This window comes from Columba livia, chromosome 3 (assembly GCF_036013475.1).
Source record: "Columba livia isolate bColLiv1 breed racing homer chromosome 3, bColLiv1.pat.W.v2, whole genome shotgun sequence".
NCBI classification, from domain to species: Eukaryota; Metazoa; Chordata; class Aves; order Columbiformes; family Columbidae; genus Columba; species Columba livia.
In genome coordinates, this window is record NC_088604.1 from 6,666,566 (window position 1) to 6,689,234 (window position 22,669).

Genomic DNA, 22,669 nt, shown 5'->3' on the forward strand with positions numbered 1-22,669 from the left:
AATTCTGCATACAAGGACATCATGAAATGTGTACAGAGAAAACATTCTGCAGTTATTAGTCATACAAGTAACCTTCACACATGGAAGTCATCTCACTGAAGCCAGCAAATTTCATAAATAAATATTACTCCTGTAAGTAAAGATTGTAGGAAGGAGTGCTTTTTAGGAACTCCTCTTAGGACATCTTTCATTCCTAGGAAATGGAATATTGACTGAAAAAATCCCAAGTTCTTACTTTGGAGGTGCAAGAGTCTCTTCCAAGAATTCCTCAATCTTGTTAACATCTGTCTTGACTTCTCCATTAAAGGTCAAGAAAGGTGGGTGGGTCCCAGGAGCCAGGTTGTGTAGGTCAGCTGGTTTTCTGCAGAGAGAGAGAAGTCAGGAAATCACTAACCTTTATGTTCAGGTAGTTGCACGGATATTTATAGTTCCTACAAAATCAGTTTGTCCTTTTTTTTAAATGTAGTTTGTGGTTAGAAGACTTTGAAACTAACTCAAGCACCCTGTTTAATATCAAAACATTGCACAAGTGAAAAAATTAAACAAGCCCAAATCTGAATCCCAACTATTTTGTTGTGCACCACTGACTCTCTAGGCTAGACAGAAACCTGATTGAACTTGGTGGGGCCTTTCTATAGGGAAAACACTGGATCATATCACTATTTTCAATCAAACTGAACAATCTTTACCTTTTTAGGTCAACAGTGGTGACGTTGAACACAACTCCTTTGAGCCACAGGATCATGAAGAGTCGCTGGGAGAATGGGCAGTTCCCAATGCTCTCTCCATCGATACCAGCCTGAGGGATGGGGAGAGAAGAAAATAGATTTCAAACATGTTAGTCAATTACTTCCCTCAGGGTGAAAAATTGGATGTGGAAAGAAAAACAGCCAGTTCAAAAATAACTGATAGTGCCTGTTATTTAATAGAATTTATTATCAACACAAAAATGGAGTTAGTCCAGGATTCAACCTTCGTCAGGAGCTTGAGAAAGCAACCTGGTGTCTCTCCTGAGGGCAGCTCTGGTTAAAGGAGATGTGTCCCTTGCTGATGGCGAGCAACATCTAACAGACCCTATATTCTTTCAATTACTCTGATCCTTACAGGACTGCCTGCTATAAAATTCAGGACAGGTTTTCTGCTCTATTTAAGTCTGTGGACTGCAGCTCAAGAGCTGCTTCACTGTTTTATTACCCAAAATGTGGAATTTCAGGTCTAGATTTAAACCCAAGCATATTGCACAGTCACTCATTCTTGTTCACATCCAGTAAAGCAAGAGACTCAGACAAAAACAACCAAATCCAGACGGAAATCTCCATCTGAATCCTTCCAAAGTTCAAGGCAGATTTCAGCCACCACATTCAGGCTGTTCCTATCTCTAGTACCTAATGAGTTGCTTACAACCCACTGCAAACCAATAGAAAACTGCTAGTGTTAGCATGGAGGAAACAGCCTGTTTTTTTCTCTAAAAATTTATGGTCCTTAGCCATGTAAATTCTGACTTCGAGCCATGGAGGGATACAAATAACACTAGCTGAACCCAGCCAAAGCTGCATCCAAGGACAACATCCTTCTACAATAATTATGCTTGTGGCCAAAGCTTTCAGGACGATAATGGTTTTGATAGATTTCCATTTTAATTTGTGGTACCATTGTGTTTAAAAGATTCTTATAATCCTGGTGAAGCAACCAACCTTCCGTTGTTGACCCACATGGGTTGCATAACTGTATTTTATGCACACTGTGTGTGCTTGAAGACGGCTGATGAAAGAGCTAAACAAACACATGCCCTTTTCCTTTGGAGAAAATATTATATTACTCTGTTTCTCTCATAAATTTTATCTTATTAATATTCAAGCCATGAGGTAGCATTTCTCTGTCTTAAAGAAGGAATCACTTCTAATTATTGAAATTATATGAGATATTCACAGCACAACTAGGAACATTTTGAGACGTGTCCAGTTGCTACACATTCAGGCCTTGCTTGTGAAATGTTTAGCTGAAAGATTTTCTGGTAGGCATCACAAATCTTGCTTGTGTCTTGAACTCAGCCTTTGATGATTCTGGGTTTAAAAACAAATTCCAGATTCTCCATCAACCAAAATATGGAGAGAGTAAGAATTCAAATATTGGAGACAGTCCATCATAAAGTTTATGGCTATGTAAAGAGTTTTTTCTGGGTTCAGATTTGGTTTCAAGCACTCGGACTCTAGAAGCATTTGGATATGGGGGGAGAGTTTGGCTGCACTTTTACCTGAAATCATGCTTCTGCAATATTCCTGCCACATGGCATACGCAAGAACCAGCAAACAGTGTGGGTGAAAGAACAGTATGGCACAAGAAGGAGCAAGAGAAGATGCATTTTACCATCGGCATGACCTGTGAGCATCCAAGTTTTGCAAAATTTTATTAAATAGTTAGGTCTGTTCTGCAAATTTCATGGCAAACCAATGACAATGTTACCATGGGAATACGTGGCACCACTGCATCACATGCCATAATTCCTGCAAAGTCATATTTGTTGTTTTAGCTTTGGCTTATTACACCATTGCCAAGAACTTTTAACTTCTTACCCTTCCTGAAAAGAAGCAAATGCTATAGGAGAAAACAGGGGTAGGACAGCAAATTTTCCCTTGGTATTTTCACCATCTCAATCATAACCATAACTTTCATAAAAGAGTTGGCTAATGGAGTCTGCAAACTATATATTACAAACCTAAAATTCAAAGAAAAGCAGATTGATGACTGAATTAGAGGGCAAAAGCTTGCAGACAGAAGGGCTGATTATCATCTTAGTTTTCCTGGATTTACTTTGGCTTATAAATCCATTGAATCTTGATTCACTGTTCACCTGAATCCCTTCAAAGTGACTGCAAACCCCTGGTTTGCCAAGTCCTATAAATACCTTGTGAGCAGAGGGCTCTTGTCTCACAACAACATGCAAAGTTCCAGCTCTCCTGCAGGTCTCCATCCTGCATGGAGACAATCTCCTGCCTTCCTCACCATCCTCTTCTTGTGCTGCAAGTATCAGTTTCACCTTTTTCAGGAAAGACACTCAGGGAGACCATTTCCCTGGTCTCTTTAATTATATATTCTCATACAAAGGTTAAGGGTCACTCTGCATCTTTTTACACATTCTCCATCCTGCAAGGCAATACTGAAAACCTCTCTCAAGACCAGAGATGATTACTGGGGGAACAAAGCAGATGAATGGCAACAAAGACACAGAAATGAGGGGTCGTGTGAGGTGAAGGGATGAAGCAGTCATTTGGGACAAGAGAAAGATGCAGAGTCTGGAATAAATAAGATTAATTTAGACATCAAAAATAAAATTAATTGTGAAGGTCAAATGAGGCCTCCAACAGCCCCAGATGGTCAAAATAACTTCCCAACACTTCCAAAAGAGTGGGAAACATTAATTGCTAGAGACACACTGGTAAAAGACAGAGGAAATTCCAGAAATGAAAGATAAACTAAAGAAAGAAGTCGAGTATGATCTCTGTTCAAAGCTCCTGGATCTGGAAGCCAGGCTCATGATTTGGGTGGAGTCTGACTCATGGGTTTTGATCTCATGTGACTGGCACAACTGAAAACGCTGCCACAAATCAGAAGGCAAAGTGGTGACAGAGGAGGGAGCAGAATCAAAATCTCCCCAACAACACAATTTACCCACCTACTTTTCTGCAGAAATTATAAGTCAAGCTCTGTCAGTTTTATGAATCCTTACTCATTGCTTCTCATAACAGTCAGTAATTCAGCATTCAGCACTCAGAAAGAGCAAAACCTTAGTAGGTAAAAACTTCAAAGGCTGATCAGAATGTCTCAAGATCCCTTGTGAAGTCTGTTAACTACCAGGAGGAGATGAGGAAGAACAGAGAACTTCCCAGGCTTAGTCACTTTTAGATTCAAAGAAAAACAGTTTGCTTAAAGCACCCTGGGAGTGCCTAAATACAAGCCTATTATGTATCTGTCCAAGGTTAAGGGCTCAGAAATGAAGGAATTAAATAATACCTTCGTCAAGATCAAGAACTCAAACAGCGGATGGAAGGAACAGAACAAATAATTGACAAGCTGGAGAAACACCATTTATCCCTGCTGTTATTCACAAATGAGCACAAAAGCTTCCCTGAAGCATAGCAAAATTGATCAACTGCTTATAAAAAGGAGCAAGTGGATGATATATGCACTCTCTCTGCCAGTAACACTGGATTTTTCTGATTTAATGATTGCAACTAGGGATAGACATGAGGCTTTGTGGGCAGTAGGATCAAGGAAAGAGGGGTTTTAAAGTGCACATCCAAACTGCCAGCTTTCACTTTGACTGAATCTGATGAGTATCTGAATTTAGGTGGGATTAATGTGGACCCCAGCAATAGAAAAGCCTGGAGCTTGCAGAGGTAGAATTTCTAGAAAATTATTTTGCTCCATCTTGGAAACACCATGTTCTGCTCCCATTGCTTCACACATGCTTATTTTTATGAGTTTACCTACTAAAAAAAGATGCTTTTCTGCTTAACTTCCAGTTGTTCAGGTACTTCACACCCATTCATTCAAGGTCCTGCATGGAACTCAGTATAATCACTTCAGGAAAGCCCACCATCATAGCAGCTGCTTGCAGGTCCTGCCTGACCAACCTGATCTCCTTTTATGATCAGGTGACCCAGCTGGTGGATGAGGGGAAAGCCGTGGATGTGGTCTATCTGGACTTCAGCAAGGCCTTTGACACTGTCTCCCATAATATACTCTTGCAAAAGCTGGTAGCCCATGGCTTGGACAAGTGTACTCTACGCTGGGTTAAGAACTGGCTGGAGGGCCGGGCCCAGAGAGTGCTGGTGAATGGGGCTGCATCCAGCTGGCGGCCAGTCACTAGTGGTGTTCCCCAGGGGTCAGTGTTGGGTCCAGTCCTGCTTAACATCTTTATTGATGATTTAGATGAGGGGATTGAGACCATCATCAGCAAATTTGCTGATGACACCAAGTTGGGAGGGAGTGTCGACCTGCTGGAAGGCAGGAGGGCTCTGCAGAGGGATCTGGATAGACTGGAAAAATGGCCTGATTCCAATGGGATGAAGTTCAGTAAGGCCAAGTGCCGGGTGCTGCACTTTGGTCACAACAACCCCCTGCAGCGCTACAGGCTGGGTGCAGAGTGGCTGGAGAGCAGTCAGACAGAAAGGGACCTGGGGGGACTAACTGACAGGAAGCTCAACATGAGCCAACAGTGTGCCCAGGTGGCCAAGAAGGCCACCTGTCCTGTATCAAAAATAGTGTGGTCAGCAGGACAAGGGAAGTGATCCTTCCCCTGTACTCTGCATTGCTGAGGCCACACCTGGAGTATTGTGTTCAGTTCTGGGCCCCTCAGCTCAGGAAAGACATTGAAGTGCTGGAGCGGGTCCAGAGAAGAGCAACACAACTGGTGAAGGGACTTGAACATAAGACCTATGAGGAGAGGCTGAGGGAGCTGGGGTTGTTTAGTCTAGAGAAGAGGAGGCTTAGAGGTGACCTCATCACTCTCTAGAACTACCTGAAGGGAAGTTCTAGCCAGGTGGGGATTGGTCTCTTCTCCCAGGCAGTTAGCAACAGGACAAGGGGGCATGGGCTTAAACTCTGCCAGGGGAAATTTAGGCTGGATATTAGAAAGAAATTCTTTACAGAGAGAGTGGTCAGGCATTGGAATGGCTGCCCAGGGAGGTGGTGGACTCACCGTCCCTGGAGGTTTTAGACTGAGATTGGACATGGCACTTAGTGCCATGATCTAGTAAACGGACTGGAGTTGGACCAAGGGTTGGACTTGATGATCTCTGAGGTCTTTTACAACCCAGTCGATACTGTGATTCTGTGATTCTGTGATCTGCCTGGGTAAGGACAACAATGAGCAAGAGGTTCTTCTTTATTATTTATAAGGTGCTCCTCCTTAAATACTTCAGCTATTTTTAATGAATTAATTGAACCTTAAAGATATTTGTGTGCACATTGGGGGACATACTGACCCATCACCAAGGAACAAAATTAAGAGGGTTTCAGGGTGGGAAGAAAAAGACGTCTCCGTGATTTTATGAGCTTATGCCAAATATTTTCGTAAAGTATCAGTAGTATGAGGAGCCTCCAACCACTGCAGAGCACAACTGAATGATGTGAACTGGGAGCTCCTCACAAGTTTGAGCTACTACTTTGCTATAAATAAAATAACCAGAATAAATTTCCTCATTTATTCCAAAAATACTCCAGCTGGTACATGCACAGTGACTGCAATGCACACAGACAACTGGATATTATTTTAACTAACCTTAAGGGGGCAAAAAAAAACAAGTCTCATTTCCAGTTATTCCCAAAATATAGCAGCTTTAAAGAAATATACCATCATTAATAATGACTAAGCATCTAGCAGCACTGGAAAGAATTTCATATTGGAAAGCACTTTTTTCCAGGAAAATAATATATATGTTTTTCTTTATTTTCTTTCTCTTTTCATTTTTCATTGCATGGAGGCATTCCTCACAATGGCCCAGTGCTCTCTTGGCCTCGGTGGTAAACTAGGGTGATATTTTTGATGACACTACAAGAAATGTCTTTTTCAAAAGCGTTGTAGTAAGTTAGCAAAATCAGGCAGGCTAATTCACCTCAATGTTTCCCAGTGAGGATTAAAGAGGGATTTGATTTCATCATCCCTACGATCAAAATCTAGACTCACATTACACATGGTTACACCCTCACTGGTTTAAGATTGGGAAAACGCCTGCATTTGACACTTACTCTCCTTACCCTCAGAACCCAAAGGGGAAGTGAAAATCCTATTCAAAATGAAGAACAAGCCAAGAAATATCCTATTTATTGTGCCATTAAAAAAAAAAAAAATCTGTCTTAGTAATTATACCACACACACAATAGCACAAATCTCCATTGTGGGGAAAAATCATTGGCTGCAACATGCGATCAGACATGCCAAGGTATTGCTTTTGTAAGGATCATTTTTTCCCAGATTCTTGTCTCTTTGCTTTCAAAACTTCTCATCCAAATGTAAAAGCCAGTAAGCTGTTTGGAGTGCCACCAATGGAGAGGCAAGCAAAGTGAAGTGTATATTCATGGAGCAGCGCTGATAGGTCTCAAGTAAGAATTAAATCTTGTAGCACAAGTCCCGTGTATCGCAGGACACTGATGTTGACCGTGGCTCTGGTTCAGGAAAGCATTTAAGCATGTGCTGAAATACATCCCAGTTCAGAGGAAGTATATGCTTAACTTTAAGCGTGTTCTTAATTCCTGACAATTTCAACGGGACTTAAGCACATACTTAAGTACTTTCCTGAATGGGGGCCTATAACAACAGTAATAAATTCGCTGTGCAGCATTTTAACTTCATCCGAGATTTCCCTTTGCAAGGAGAAACTCCTTGCAGGGAGGGCAAGATAGAGCAGGAATATATTCCTAGGCACACACACATGGAAATGGACCATGTGCATATACGTCAAATAAAAATAGAGCATTTGCTAGAAAGACTGTCAGAGTAGTAACAAAATGAAAAAGGAAGTGGTGAAATTCTTTAGCCAGCTCCCCAAAAGCCAGCCAAAATGTTGTCCAAGTCTGGCATACATACAGACATATATTATAGATGCACATAAGCTTAAGCCAGCCAATTTTAAGGGAACCGGCTTGCTACACTCGGTTCAAACTGGTGGAGCAGCATGCCAGGAGGGCTGAGGATCTCCAAGGAGCTGCTGTTGCACTTCTCAAATCTCTGCAAACTTTGGGAGGGATGCATTTGTACTCTTGAAACAGTCAGGATTTCCAGGAGGTGGAATTGCAGGTTGGAATCCCCATGGGCATCAGTAGTTAAGTCACGAAAAATATTTTCTTTAGGTTTGGAAAACCATAATCTTCCAGCTTTTTATATTCATGTGAATGGCAGCATGGGCAGGAAGGGATTGGTCACATAGGTCAGCTTCTTCCTAACGATCCTTTCATGGTGACTTGGGAAGTTCATAGTTAAAGATCACTTGACCCAAGCTGGTTCATGCATCTGGTGCAGAGCAGATTCATCTGCCACATCCACTGAGGTCCCCTTGTAGAATAGCTACATGCACAGTGATCAACCTGTAAGTTTTTGGTTTTGTTTTTGTGTGTTTGGGGTTTTTTTGTTTGTTTTGTTAGAGCCACTGGCCACTGTACATGTTCTGCATGGAATAAATTTTGCTTTTTAATAAACTTTGCAAAACCTGAGAGCTCCAACCAGTCATGTACAGTTTGGATTTATGAAATTACAGACTAGTCACAGGTAGGTATATTCAGCATGTGAAAATTATTCATGCTATTCCATTGAAGAACTGGAGGCCCATGACTTGATGAATATCAACATAGTAGAAAAGCACAGAGTGATCTGACACCCTGACCAAGACATTATTTTGTTCTCCTTTATATTTGTATATGTTGCACGTGTTCAACTTAATGAGAAACTGATAGTAAATAATCAAAGGAAATAGGAACTATAATGAAACCTTCTACACCAAAATACGTATAGTGATTCCTGAATCAAGGATGAGACCTTTTTGAAGGTTGGTTTTGTTTGTTTGTTCAAGGAAACCGTGTTTCATCATGCTTTGCTGGAAGGAATTTCTGCATACCAAATCTGACTTTCAAATGGTGATCTATAGGGGAAAAGCCCCTAGAAGAGTGAGAGTCATTAAGTAACACCAGCAGTATCATAGCGACAAACCACATACAGCACATCTTGCACTTATAAGCAGTTTTTTAATGTCAGCAAAATACTGGCTAAAGGCTGACATTTTTGAAGTGACTGGCAGATTCAGATCCTGTGAGACAACTGAAGGCAGATGACTTCTCCCAAGTATCAACTCTCCATACTTGGAAAATCAGGCCATGAGCCAATCAGAAGAAAAAGCTGTTTTAAAAAGTCCTGGTAAGAATTTTCTAGACCTGTGTTGGCAGCATCCCTTACGGTGAGTTTCTTGAGCAACTAGGCCAAAAAATGAATATGAGTGTTGAAAAAAAACATCTCCATTGGAGCAACACTCTTTTGAGGAGCACACTTGGGATATGACAAATACCTAGTGGAGAAGTGCAATGGCTTCGGACAAACCACCTGGCAAATACTCCTGGAGTCCTGGTCTGTGGCCACCCCACCACAGCGCAACCAGAGGATGAGAAGGGTGGTGGGACAACGAGAAGTGCTCAGAGAACATGGTGCCACCACGCAGCTCAGCCAGGGCTCGTAGGGCTCCTTTCAAAATTCCTGAGACTATTTCAGTTTCCCTCCTTGCAGAAAACCCACAGCTTCTCTTCAATAATGCTGTGAGAGTTTTAAAGTGTGTTTTTTAGACCTAGAGCAATTCTTCAAAACCCCAAATTGCTGTTCTCATCTCAGCCCTCATTAGCAGACTGTGCACAAACTTCTGTACATAGTGGTCTGGAAATATATATGTTTATTTCCTAGCTTGATGGACAGAAATAATAATCTTTACACTTCTTCCTGAGCCTTTTCAAAGCTAATTAAGCAATTGTGCCCCCATCACTTACCAGTATCATGGCACGGGATCCTGTGTACACACAACAGCCACAGGTTGTAACCACAGCAAACAGCTTCTAAAAGCTTTGCTTTTGGGGGACCCATCTTCAGCAACTCATTGCTAATGAGAGTCCACAGAAACAAACAAAAACCAAAGAACTCAAGAAATGACACATATAAGCTTAACACATAGAAGGATATTGGAACAAATTATTAAACAGTAAGCTCACAAGCACATGTGGTGATGTGAAGTTGATAAGAGAAGAAAAAAGGACTTATCAGGAGCAAATTACGTTAAATCAATAAAATGTTGTTCTTTGACAGGGTATCCAGCACAGTGGGTAAAAAGGAAGCAGCAGGTATTTAGAAGCTGACTTCCATAAGGTTTCCAACATAAGCTCCAGATCGTATTTTCATCAACAAAGTAGGGAAACAGGACTTGTATGAAATCTCTGCAAAGTGTGGTTGAAAAAATACTTATGGACTAGTAATAGTCAAGCTTTCTGTTAGTCGAGAAACACATAACAAATAGAGGAACCGTAAAGGCCTATGACAAGATGAGTCATATTTAATGTTCCCATTAGCAAAACGGAGGAAGGAATAGACAGAACTCTACATAATTTCCTGACAGCAACAAGTTCTGTCAGAGGTTATTGGTGTTTCCCAGGAGAGGGGTAGACTCCAAAGTGATGCTAAGAACTTGGAACAAATTGTCTGCAATCACTTAAATGGAATTTAGGAAAGTAAAACTCAAGATATAAGATGTAAGAAGAATAAAATCCAATGTACAAATGCAGGATGGCAAATAGCTGGTGAGGGTGTGAGGATGAAGTGAGAGAGGTTTTATGTAAATCACAAACAACATGAATCACCAGGGTATGCGCCTACAAGCAACAGCAACAAGATAATACGATGTACATATGACATTCTACCACTACATAACAGTCCTCAAGTATGCAGAAGACTGTTTTATGAAGAGGACAATGATTCATTCTTGTTCATGCCCACAGAAGATAGAATTAAGTATTTTGCTTAATCTGCAACAATAAGGCTTTAGGGGAAAAAAATCAAGTGTAATTATAGGACTAATAAAAGACAAAGCAGGCTTTCTAAGGAGGTTGTGTAATCTGCATTAGAGGAAGCTTTGAAGAAATCAAAAAAAACACAACAGTTTGTAAAACTGGTCTTGATTTATTTCATCCTGCTGCAGAGTGGAGAGGGTGCATTGCATGTTTTTAAATCCTTTCTAACAGTATATATTCGTGATTCTGACAACAAAGTTGTTGTTGCTGTCGGTGTTTGGTGTCACAGACTTGTGCTTTCCTCCAACCTGCCCAGGATAAAGTCAGGCCCCAGTGAAGTCAATGGGAATTTCACCTGTGACTTTGACAGAACCAGAATGTCACTCATAGTTTTAATGGCCAGAAGGGACAATTATAATAATCTTTCCCGACCTTTTGAGTAATACAAACCATAGATTTCGCTCAGCCTGAAGCCAACATCTTGTGGTTGAACTAGAACATATGTTTTGAAAGGTTTTTCAGGATAGGCATATGCTAGACATAGAGTGGTAGTAAAATCCCCTCTAGTGGCCTATTTTTGCATTGCAGAGTGAAGCTCTCACATGGAAGTCGACCACAAACATCGAGTTTGCAGGATTTTGCTAAAAGAAGGTAACTTACCCTATTGCTTATGTATGTTTGAGTGTTTTTTTCTATAAGTTGCATTGCTGTATGTGAGTTAGGTTGGTGGAAGGAACCTTAGTGACAGGCTTTGGGGAGTCAGAGGTACGCAGATAAACATCACAATTTTAGTAAACATCAATGGAGATGATGCTCAAGCATCAGCTACTGCTTGGTTATCCTGGCTACACCGGTCTGTCTCATAGGAAGAGGTAAGGATGTTGGACAAGAAAGCTACAAATCCTCTTTTAAGACCTAATAAAGTTATCCCACAACATATGCAGACTGGATGGCTGTTCATGCTGCGCAAACACAGAATGCAGGTCCTACATTTCGGAAGCCTATTCCTACAGGGTCACATTTTGGTTTTGGCCTTTTATTGTCACAGCTATTAATGGTCATACTGTAATACACTTGATCTAATTTCATAACAGTCAATATTAATACAAAATAGTCCCACTAATGAAAAATATTCCACTGATTTCAGTGAGAGCAGACATATTTTGAATTCACTAGTTTCTTTCTAATAAGTGATTAAAACCACAAGCGCTTTTATGGGCTCTGGAGAAGAATCTGGGAACGAATCTGCTTTAGCTGTTCACAAGGCACCAATTATAATAGTTTCAAATATTGGTGATTCTATACCTTGAAAGCTGATTAGATATGTAAAAGATACATTCCCTCAGGAAAGATGCAGAAAATAAAATGAGAGAGATTGTCAAAAGGTGTCACAGACAATGCAAATTATAGTCAAATTATTCCTGTTTCTAGTAGAGATCAGGTGTAAATAAAGGAGTCGTTTCCCCGAAGCAAGCTCTATGTAGAGCTCCAGTTCCCATTACAGCACCAGAATCCCACATGCAGTTTTTCTTGTAAAAATTAAATCTGTGCACATCTGGAATTTTAATGTCCGCTAAAAATCTCTGAGCCAGGGAGAGTAATCTGGTCGTACAGCATATTCCACAAATGTTGATGAATTGCAGCCAAATTTCCATGCCTCTGAGCAGCATATCAGACTAACAAATAATAACAGCAGCCAGGTGCTGAAAGTTAATGCTGAACCTGAAATCAAATCTGGGGCTGAATTATTTATTGAAATTCCACTGCTTTATTTGCAGTATTAGAAGAGAGAGTCACTTGCAGGCACTGAAAATAAAGGGGGGGTTGTCACTGATAAGGGCATTTACCGCCACATCAACTGACCCCAGCACAGGCCATAATCTGCCCTCGACGGCCTCGTTTTGTATCTCATTTATCATCACTCAAATCAACTGATTTAAGATGAAAGAGCAATCGGTACCTCTCAGGAGTTATCCTGCAATAGGCAGGACTTGTCTTTCTATCTCCTTTTTGCATCTCCAAAGGTGCAGAGGGTGGGAGAGGACCAATGAATGTTTATGACTTTCACCGAAAGCAGATCAAGTTGCCTCGCAAAGGAGCAGCACATCCCAGGCTCAAATTAGTCTTCAGTTTGATGTTTTCATCTTGATATGACTTCAAATGTAACCCACGATACCTTCACTAAATTCATTATTTATCAATACAATATTACCAGCATTTGGACTAAGCCTTACTGCCATGAGAATAAAAATGCAATATAAACAAATTTTCTGGCTCCCAGTTACTCACAGAGAAATCATTACAGAGTTTATGGGATATTTTTTTCACTTTTAGTATTTTCTTACCTGTCAAAACTGTTGTATTTGTTCATCTGATGATTTACACAGATATACAGAGAAATTTAGCCATTAAAGGGGTGTTACCAGGTTGTCTTTTCTTTTAGCCAAAGAATGGGAATGTGCCTCTCTCTGAATATTTCATTAAACAAGAAACAGAGAGCAAGTTCTGGGTTTGTAAATGTAAATACCTACAATGAAAAGAAGAGTCTCAAGATGTACACACAAACAGCAAGCAAACATGCCTTGTGACTCACCTAAAAGCAAAACAATTTGTATTTTCAATATAAAATGCTCAAGAAAAAGTGCAGTAATGCTTTCCAAAAGCTACGGAGAAATTTTGAATAAGTGTGTATAATAGTACAAGTACAATTGACAAGTATTTCACAGTACGGACTTCTGAAACTAATGTATGACAAATGTTGTATATAGAAAAAAAACAGTTGGACCCATGAGTGGAGTTTGGGTCAGATTTCCTCCTGTGCTTTACTTGTGCTTGTGTTCTGGACCCAGATTTCATTCTAGGTGCATTTAATGGAGATGTCATGCTACCAATCTACAATCTTTCTAGTGTTCTACAGCACTTCTATGTATTTTATATTTAAAGTTTTGTATTTTGTATTTGATATAAAATATTACATAATTTATATCTTATGTTTCTTTTATATTTACATTTATTACATATTGTATTTTTATACTACACATGTGAATTATATTATTTACTTTATATTTACAGTTTGTTGTGCAACCTGTTAACAGGCATGGTTAATCCGTTTCCAAGTAGGGTTAATCAATTATAATTCATACCTTACCACTTTGTGGTGCTGTCCTCTTAGGTGAGCAATTGGGTCTAACCCTCATATCTAGAACATCTCACCCTGCCTCACTTAGGAAGTTTCTCAGAGAGCTTTTTGCTTTCTCCTCTGTTCCTGCTCTGTCCAGACAGGAGAAGGCAGTATTCCCATTTTGCAGGTTGTCAGCCATCTGTAGAATGGCATTTGAACTCCACACACCAAGCACCCACCAAGAAAAACTTATTAGAACACCTGAGTTAATAAGGTAATTGAGAAAACAGCATTTGGCAAGAAAAATTCTGAAAATTATATATACATTTGCATAAAGCTGGCCCAAATTCCCTCAAGTACCTGAACAAGCTCTGAATAATTAGCTATTTTTTCCTGTCTACTTACAGTTCTCTCTGAACCAGAGATTTTTTTTTATTATTGTGAAGTATCAAGCACGCGAGTGGGTCTTGAAAAATAACAAATATAGACAAATCCTATACATTCACACTTCAAATGAACAGGCAGCCACCAGTCAATACAAAAACTCTCTGACTGATAGTAGGGCACAACGTGATTACTACGAACTGCACTCGTGTTCAAAGGTCTTGGATATGACTTTAACTAAATTTACATACATATTTAAATAAGCAAATTAAATAGAATATTCAAACAAAAAATTGAATAAATTATTAAATTTTAAAAAATAAGCCCAGTAAAATCCTTGGTGCCCAGCCTGGCTGAGTTGCCCAGGGTCTAATCATGAAAAGATCCTCCTGGCCATGGCTGGAGCAGCAAAGCGCTGCCACGTGTGAAGATGGGGTGAGGAACAGTGGCCAAGGTCAGTGGGGAGAGGTGTGTCCTTCCTCTGGAAAATAACATCGATGTTTCAAGGTCCATCTCTTTGTCAAGGGAGTGGAACGGCTCTTCCTCTAAGTTCCCTCCCAGTCACATCCTTCCCAGGCTCTCCAAGGTTGCACTTGAAGCTGCCTACCATCAGCACTTTTAAAATTTACTGTTATCCTTGCAGAATCATCTCTTTGGAGATAAACATCAAACCATCAGGCAGAGGTCCTGCCCAGCCCAGTAAGAGGATGATGTCCCCTGCAGATGCATATCAAAGGGTGCGGGTGTCAGCATCCCAGGATGGGCTGGTAGATACTTCCCAACCTGAAACGAGTCTTCTCACATGTGTGTTCAACTTCCTTCATTACAGATTGAATAGTGAGAAATAAGACTTACTGGGTGTATAGAGAAATAAGTACTTGGAGATGAACTAAACCCCAAAAGATCATATTCATCCACTCTGAGGAGATTCCCATGGCTCCATCTTGGAGCAGGGAGAGAGCTTAATGCAGGGAAGCAATAAATCAAGTTTGAACCTCAAACAAGAACCAGCTCTAGAACTGGATCTAGAGTTTAGCTGGAGGACTCAGATATACTGACTTCAAAAGGAAAGCAAAACCAAAAATTTGAAGTTAGAGCACCTCAGTGCAAGAAAGGGCAGCTCAGTAAATCAAGGCAAAAATACCATTCCTTGGCAAACTGCATGTGCGAGTCAACAGTAGGAGAAGAAAATAATATTAAAATTATGTAAATACTAGTGGAAGTCAAAAAAAAGGGGGGGAAAGGCTTAATAACGAAGGTGCAGAGAAAAACAACTGAAACTGCTATTTTGAGAGATCCTGTAACATGCAAGAATGATTCAACCCCTCTTCATCCAGGAACAGCTTTTTAAAAAATATTATAAGTAAAATAAACAAACCAAACAGGTCTTCAGTTGTGCACTGAATCAGCAGCAATGGCTCATCACAAAACACAGGGCAATGAACGAAAATCATTTCCTCCCATGATATGCATTTGTATCAGTTTGAAGCTGCCCATTCAGCAGCTAAAAGCAAAAGGAAAGCAGTAACACAGCGTGCCTGTTGACCCACACAAATCGAATCAGTCTAGAAAAACACCGGCAACAATAGCGATGATCCATCGGGGCCGGTTCCTCTGAATTCCACTTGTTTCGGACAATACACAGGTACAGACAAGCACCAGCACCCAAAACAACAGTAGTCAAATGTGTGGCAAGGTTCAGGATATTTATTTGGGTGTTAAAATGTCATGGGGAGGACAAGCTTGACAAGGGATATAGAGAAGCACCCGCCCAACCTGAGAATAAATTCAGCATTTTATGAGGAGTTAAACCACAATGGTTGAGTAGCTTTTACAGTAATTCATCTATGTAAAGAGAAAATAAGTGCTATTCTAGATTCAGGACAGACACGAGGAAGAAATTTTGTACACTGAGGGTGGTGAGACCCTGGCCCAGGTTGCCCAAAGAGGTGGTGGATGCCCCATCCCTGGAGACATCCCAGGCCAGGCTGGACGGGGCTCTGAGCAATCTGAGCTGGTGAAGATGTCCCTGCTCATGGCAGGGGTGGGACTGGATGAGCTTTGAAGGTCCCTTCCAACCCAAACTATTCTATGATTCTATAATTTTAGCTGGACAAGCTACCAGGCTACACGGATATTAAAATTAACGTCAGTGCAAATGTTTCATAAGAAAAGCAGCCAAGGCACAAGGATGTGCCATGACTTAGGCAGTGACAGGCAGAAAAGGAATTCAGCTCTCGTATCTGCCCGTTTCCCTCTTCCTTCATCTCCCTTGAGGTCTGACCTGTCCTGCCCATCACTGAGAGCCCAGGCCAAGCCAGCATCTGCTCAGCCTTTGGAGGCTCTTCCCAAGTCTGGCCTTTGTACATCCAAAGATAAGCATTTCTATTTAACCTCCATCCAAACTAATCACATCCCATTATCACACCCAGGACACCAAGAGATATTTGAAGACACACAAGCAGTCTCTGACCATCATTTATATCAGGCTGGCTTCAAACCCGTTTGTGCTGTCTTTCAGACACATGGAAATCAAAGATTTCTTCCGTGCTTGAGCCAAGCCATCCCCTCTTGCAATGCCTTCCAGGTTTGTAGATTTTATGGCTTGTTCTTTCCTTTATTGACTCTAACTATATGTGTTTCCTTACAGCACATCTAGTCTTGATCTGAACCAGAAGAAGAAAGGCCACGACTTCCTTGGTGGTTCATTCCAATGGTTAATCATTTATACGGTTACTATTAAGCTTATTTCCAACTGGACTATATCTGACCTTAACTATTAATATGTCTTGTTGTACTTGTTACCACTATGTTAAAAAGCCCCCTACAGATACATTTATTATTACAATCAAGTGACGTTTGGACTTTTTACCTAAATTAGAAAGACTGCCTTAAGGATGGCAACCTTACATATTTTTTAAGCTTTAAAATTATTCTTCTCTACATCTTTTCCAATGTCATGACAGACATTAGTTCTCTGTGCATTTAAGATAGCCAGCCAAACGATAATCTAAACTTCAACCCCTCCCTGCTGACAGCAAAGGAAAAAAAACTTAAAAGCATAGCTGTGACTAGTGTAATTTGTGTATTTATTATTGGAATATTTACTGTGAACTACTAAGCAGGTGTGGCACATGAACACTGAATCATTCATGCTAAGTGTTGTACAAAAAAAAAAGACACGAGAACTGTGCCTAAAGGACAGAGCATGGGACCAAAAGGAAAGATGGGGACAGACGTTTTAGCAGGGCCTGTTGCAATAGGACAAGGGGTGATGGTTTTATACTAAAAGACGGAAAATTCAGGCTAAACATGAGAAAGAAATTTTTTACAATGTAGGTAATGAGACCCTGTCCCAGGTTGCCCAGAGAGGTGGTGGATGCCCCATCCCTGGAGACATCCCAGGCCAGGCTGGACGGGGCTCTGAGCAACCTGATCTGGGTGAAGATGTCCCTGCTCATGGCAGGGGGGGCACTGGGGGAGCTTTGAAGGTCCCTTCCAACCCAAGCCTTTCTATGATTCTATGACCTCCTGGCACAAGGCCACCGCTTCTCAGCTTCTGCACCTGGAAAGTGCTGACCATGACCAAAAAGTGCTTCAGGTTTGCTCTAAGAAGCCTCTGGAATTTTTATTGCAGGGACTGGATTTTGCAAAGAGAATCATGTTCATAGACGGCTGCCAAAGCATGGAACAGCTTGCACAACCTCCTTCACAGAACTGGGGTCTAAGTATGATAATAGGTATCAGCATCCAGGAAGGTTATAGATCTTCTATTAAAAAAAAAAAAAAGAGAGAGAGAATATAAAAAAGGCAACTGCTGAACATTTAAATCCATGCTATACTCTCTTTTCTGAATTGCAGACAGTTAGAATCATAGAATCCTAGAACACTTTGGGTTGGAAAGGATCTTTAAAGGTCATCCAGTCCAACCCCAGTGTTTTTTGAGCTGGAGCATTCATCTCTATGGATTAACTCATCATACTTTGAACTTCACTGCTAGCCTGCAGCAGCACACACTCTTTAGAGGTGATTAGCCCTTTTCCAAACAGCAGACATTATAATTATTAGGCTTTATTAGCAGCAGAAGTTAGAAATTTTCATATCTGCTTCGGCATCTTCACCATTAAGAGAAAAGGAAACTAAAACCATACCTAAACCAAGCAAACTTCCTCTGTGTGTGAACTCCATTCCCACTGTCATGAACAGGTATTAACACATGAAATACTAGTGAATGGAGAATTAAGTCATGACATTTTTTCTTAGTCCAGAGGAAACTAACAAAACTAACAAAAAACTAACAAAGAATAGCAACAAAAATTATCAAGAAATGCCTTTTATACAGCCTGACTTACATGAGGAGAGGAAAAAAAATACTGCTACCATATATAATCTTTGCAAGTTTTAAATGTGTGAAATTTAAGTTTTGTAGAACTTAAAGTAAATTAAAATCGGCTTTGGCCTTGAACATTAGGCTTTGAACATTTTTATTACCTTTTGCATCAAGTGCATACAGGTGAATGCCATGGGCTTCTGTCATCTGTTCTGTTCACAAAATTAGTGACTATCAAGAATGAAGATGTAGAATAGCAAACTGTCACTATCTCAGCAACCTCATCCTTAATATAATGTATTTATGCCAAAGTAGCTGTAGCAGGGATAGGTTCAACTCCTAATTACCTACAGAAGCACAAATAAATCATTATAACACAATGGTCCTGACATAGGTCTCCATCAGTGCTTTATCTCAGCTTTATGCAGAGTTGTCAGAAATACATATAACGGAGATATTTCAACATCTTTTGGCAACCAGGTACATGGGAAAAGAATTGGAGAAGCACCCAAGCTCCAGATTTACAATTCCTCTTAGGCAGAAGTTGAACCGGGGTACCCTGGGGACCAACACAGAAATCATGGAGATTAGGACACTGGTTTAAATTTATGAGTCTGAATGCTTGTGAGAATTTGAAAAAGAAAGCAGTTTAAATGAAGCTCCCTATTGCTCCGCTACCTGGCTGGGTTTAAATGAAGCTCCCTATTGCTCCGCTACCTGGCTGGGCACAGCACGGTGCTAACACGGCTGCACAAGCTCTGCTCATATCCTGACGCTTAATAAAGCATCCAACAGCCCCTACCTGACAGCAGAAAAACGTCCAATTTCCTCTGGTTTGATTTCTTTTATGTTCAGGAAATGAACATTTTCAATATACTTTGTTAGGAGACAGTTCTACATCAGAGGTCTGATCCCATCACAGATTTCTCTTCTATTCTAATCGGTGTTTGGGATGCCATGCTGGGAATAAGGGTGAAGAATATTCCCCACTCACACAATGTGTCCACAGCTGGTGGAAAAGCACTAGTATCAGCATTTTTTCAAGGTGAGGAGGGCCTGAATAACTTGCCCGAGGTCACTGAAGGAGGCAGAAGAGCAAAAAAGCCAATAAGGACTCCCACAAACTTGGGTGGTTACCCGTATATTACTGAACTTAACAAGTTGCAGAATTTGCACAGCAGGACCTTTTCATATTTGGATTAGAGCTGGACGAAAGAAAAAATACATCAATAAAAATTTTAAAAAATCAGAGTTTCCACCTGGTGGGAGCTGTGGATTTTGCTATGTATTAACATAAAGCACTGAAACACTGAGTGAAATGTCAAAAATACGTTGATTTGGATTTTGACAACACCTGGAGCCATTTTAACATGGCAAAATCTTGCTATGGTGTGTTACAGGACGGTATCTCAGATGGTTCATGTTCCAGGCTTTTTTCTGAGTTCAGCTTCTCTTATGATATTGCAGCCACACAATTTCTGCGGTGCACCAGAGTCACTGAATCAAAGAGGCATCCGTGTCGTACCATGGAAGATCCACTTCAGCCAGTTAAAAACACCATTTAAAAAGGATACATATAGAACAGTAAAATCATAAACACTTTAAAGTATAAGTTATGAAATTATTCCAGAGAGGGACAGAATAATACTCATTGACAAAGAATCATTTAATTTAGCATATTCAGAGGAAACACCCTATGGACCTGTTCTACCATTACGTGTGAACTCGCAATCAAGTTGCATAGCAAACAGCAATGACATGCTGTAAATGTAATCAGTTACAGAAAGTTCTACCCTTAGGTATTGTTAGATAAAATTACTGGCTTTGGATATTCAAAACACAGCTGAATGTATTCTGAATTACTTTTGTTCCACTGTAATAATTTCCAACTCTTAAATCTAATATAAAAATATCATGCTAGGAATACATGATGCTGATTAATCTCATCAGACCTATAAAAATAAAATCTTTTTCACTTTTAGCTCCAGATGTACATAAGCATATCACTGTTATTGCATCTAGATGAGAGTTACTGCATGTCAGCAGTACAGAAGTGCAAACAAAAGGGTCAAGGAAGGAAAAGGAGTAAGCATCTATATTGGACTTTGTCAGTGTTAAACTTTACTGTGTCAAACAAACCACTTGAAGCTATTTTCAAAATACCTACTATGGCACTTTAAGTACCTGCTCTTATTTCCTAGTTCACGTAATATTTATAGATTTGAACACAGTAGGAATCTAATGCACAAAACCAAATCCTTCCTCATTCCAGCTGATTCTCCTTATGCCTTTGAGTCAGCCTTTCCTGGGGGGAAAAAGAAGTATAGTTGAAACCTTGTTTTATTTGTGTATATAACTAACACACAAACTTATAGCCCTTTAACATCTTACTCTACTAAAAAAAGACTAATTTGAAGTCTTCTACCAGAGCTCTTAGCTGCAAAATGGAAATATTATAATAGTTTTGTGTTACCTGTTTGGAGCATTGCTGGCATTATTTTGCTGATACCTGCCAGATTTTGAAGAATTAATTGTCGTACAAGCACTAAGTAATATTGCTGCTGTAATGATCAATATGTTATCTTATACAAAACTTGCACAGCCTTCAATTAAAATATATTTGATATAGGCAGGTGAACTAATATGCTAACATTTAGCTTTAGAGCACAGGCAGACGTACTTCCTACTGGCTCTCTTGGAAAGGATCCCTGTATATTTTTGGGACGTTATGTCAAACGATCTCTGTGACATTTGCTGTTCTGGAACAGCCACAGCAGAGCCTTATATTGCCGATAAAAGTTTCCTGGGGACAGTTACTGGAGCTTCACTGTCATCACTGAATCATGACACAACAACCTGTGAGCCTGATGAGACGTGCTCTACCAGAGATGGAAACAGAGCTTGATAGCAGCTAAACATAGAGCACCCAGGGGATACCAGTGGCTCTTTGTAAGTACAAGCAATAATAATTATGAATATCACCAGTTCCTCATGGTAGAATTAAAATGCTCTATTTACATGGCTGGACTATGTGGCTCAGAAAAGCTGGAATAAAGGAAGGGGTTAGTAGGTGGAGTTTAAACAAGATCTCAAATGTACTAAAGCTGGACTAAGTCTATTGCCACAGAACTCAGCAGTACAAACCTGACTGGCTTTTATAGCCAGTCCATATTGGATGTGACCCATCCTGAATGTTTCTGAAGCCTTATCGATTCAAATTATGGATTTAATGTATAAAGGCATTTAAAGAAATAAAGTCTATGCATATTCAACAAAGCATTTGAATACGTTTCATTTTAATCAAATGGTTTGGTCACAATTAACATATATATTGATGCCATCAAGTTCAAGAAAAAAACAAGTAGTCACAGCTATTTATATGAGGAGAAAAAAAACCATTCCATGGCAGATGGAGGTGTTATTCGCCTTTAGCTATAAATTAATTATTAGGTCATGAACTTGGGCAGAAGGAGACGTAGTTGAAAATCCTCCCTTAACTTGAGATTCAGTTTGCCAAGCAACCCTAAAAGCATTTCAGACTGGGCTCAAGGTGGCAGGGGTAGTGATTATCTCCCTGCCAAGTACTTTTATAAATTTGGCCTGCTTAAAATATTCACGGCCTGTCTCTAATATTCCCACCAATGAGGCACTTGTCTTGACACAAAACAAAATCTGCAAATGCTCAGAGAGAAAACAGACACACAGACATACAGGGTTGCATGACTCAGGCTAAAGCTTCTTTAAAGTATTGTGTTTCCTCATCACAAGGGAAACCAAGCAACTTGTAATTTTAAAACATTTGCTAGGCAGCTATTTGTTTATTTATTGAATTGTTTCCTTTTACCAATATAAGATTGCAGCAGAATTAGATCTTGCCAAGATGGATGATTTTCCCTTGACTATTCTTTTTATTATTTTATTGAAAATTATTAGTAAAAAAGACCAGAGAGTTAAATGTCAATCCAAGCGGCATTTTCACCAATTTAGCTGGGTCTGTAGTGGAGTTACTGTTAATTTGTTATTCAAATTTAGGAGACCTGACTCTCTTCTTGTGCCCATTTTATATATACACATATATACATGCATATATATATATATATATACACATACATGTATATATATATATATATATATATATATATGGTTGGACTCAATGATCCTGAGGGTCTCTTCCAACCCAAATGATTCTACGATTCTATAAACTCTATGGGTTTCAACCCAGTCAGTCCTGATTCAGAAAGATCTAAACAAGATAGGAACTGAGCCAGAATTACTCTGAAATACCCGAGTCCCCCTGC

At 40.0% G+C, this 22,669-nt stretch overlaps 1 protein-coding gene across 3 annotated transcripts in view; it reads right to left on the reverse strand.

Annotated features, from left to right (window-relative positions):
• CLIC5 (chloride intracellular channel 5) overlaps window positions 1–22,669 on the reverse strand; it is an 86,516-nt gene that overhangs the window by 33,760 nt on the left and 30,087 nt on the right. For all 3 annotated transcript variants that reach the window (XM_005512289.3, XM_065055717.1, XM_005512290.4), the window contains exons 2-3: window positions 690–799; window positions 236–361 (exon numbers count right to left, since the gene is read on the reverse strand). In XM_005512289.3, coding sequence (XP_005512346.1) covers window positions 236–361; window positions 690–799 — 236 coding nt within the window. The remainder of the gene's footprint in view (window positions 1–235; window positions 362–689; window positions 800–22,669) is intronic.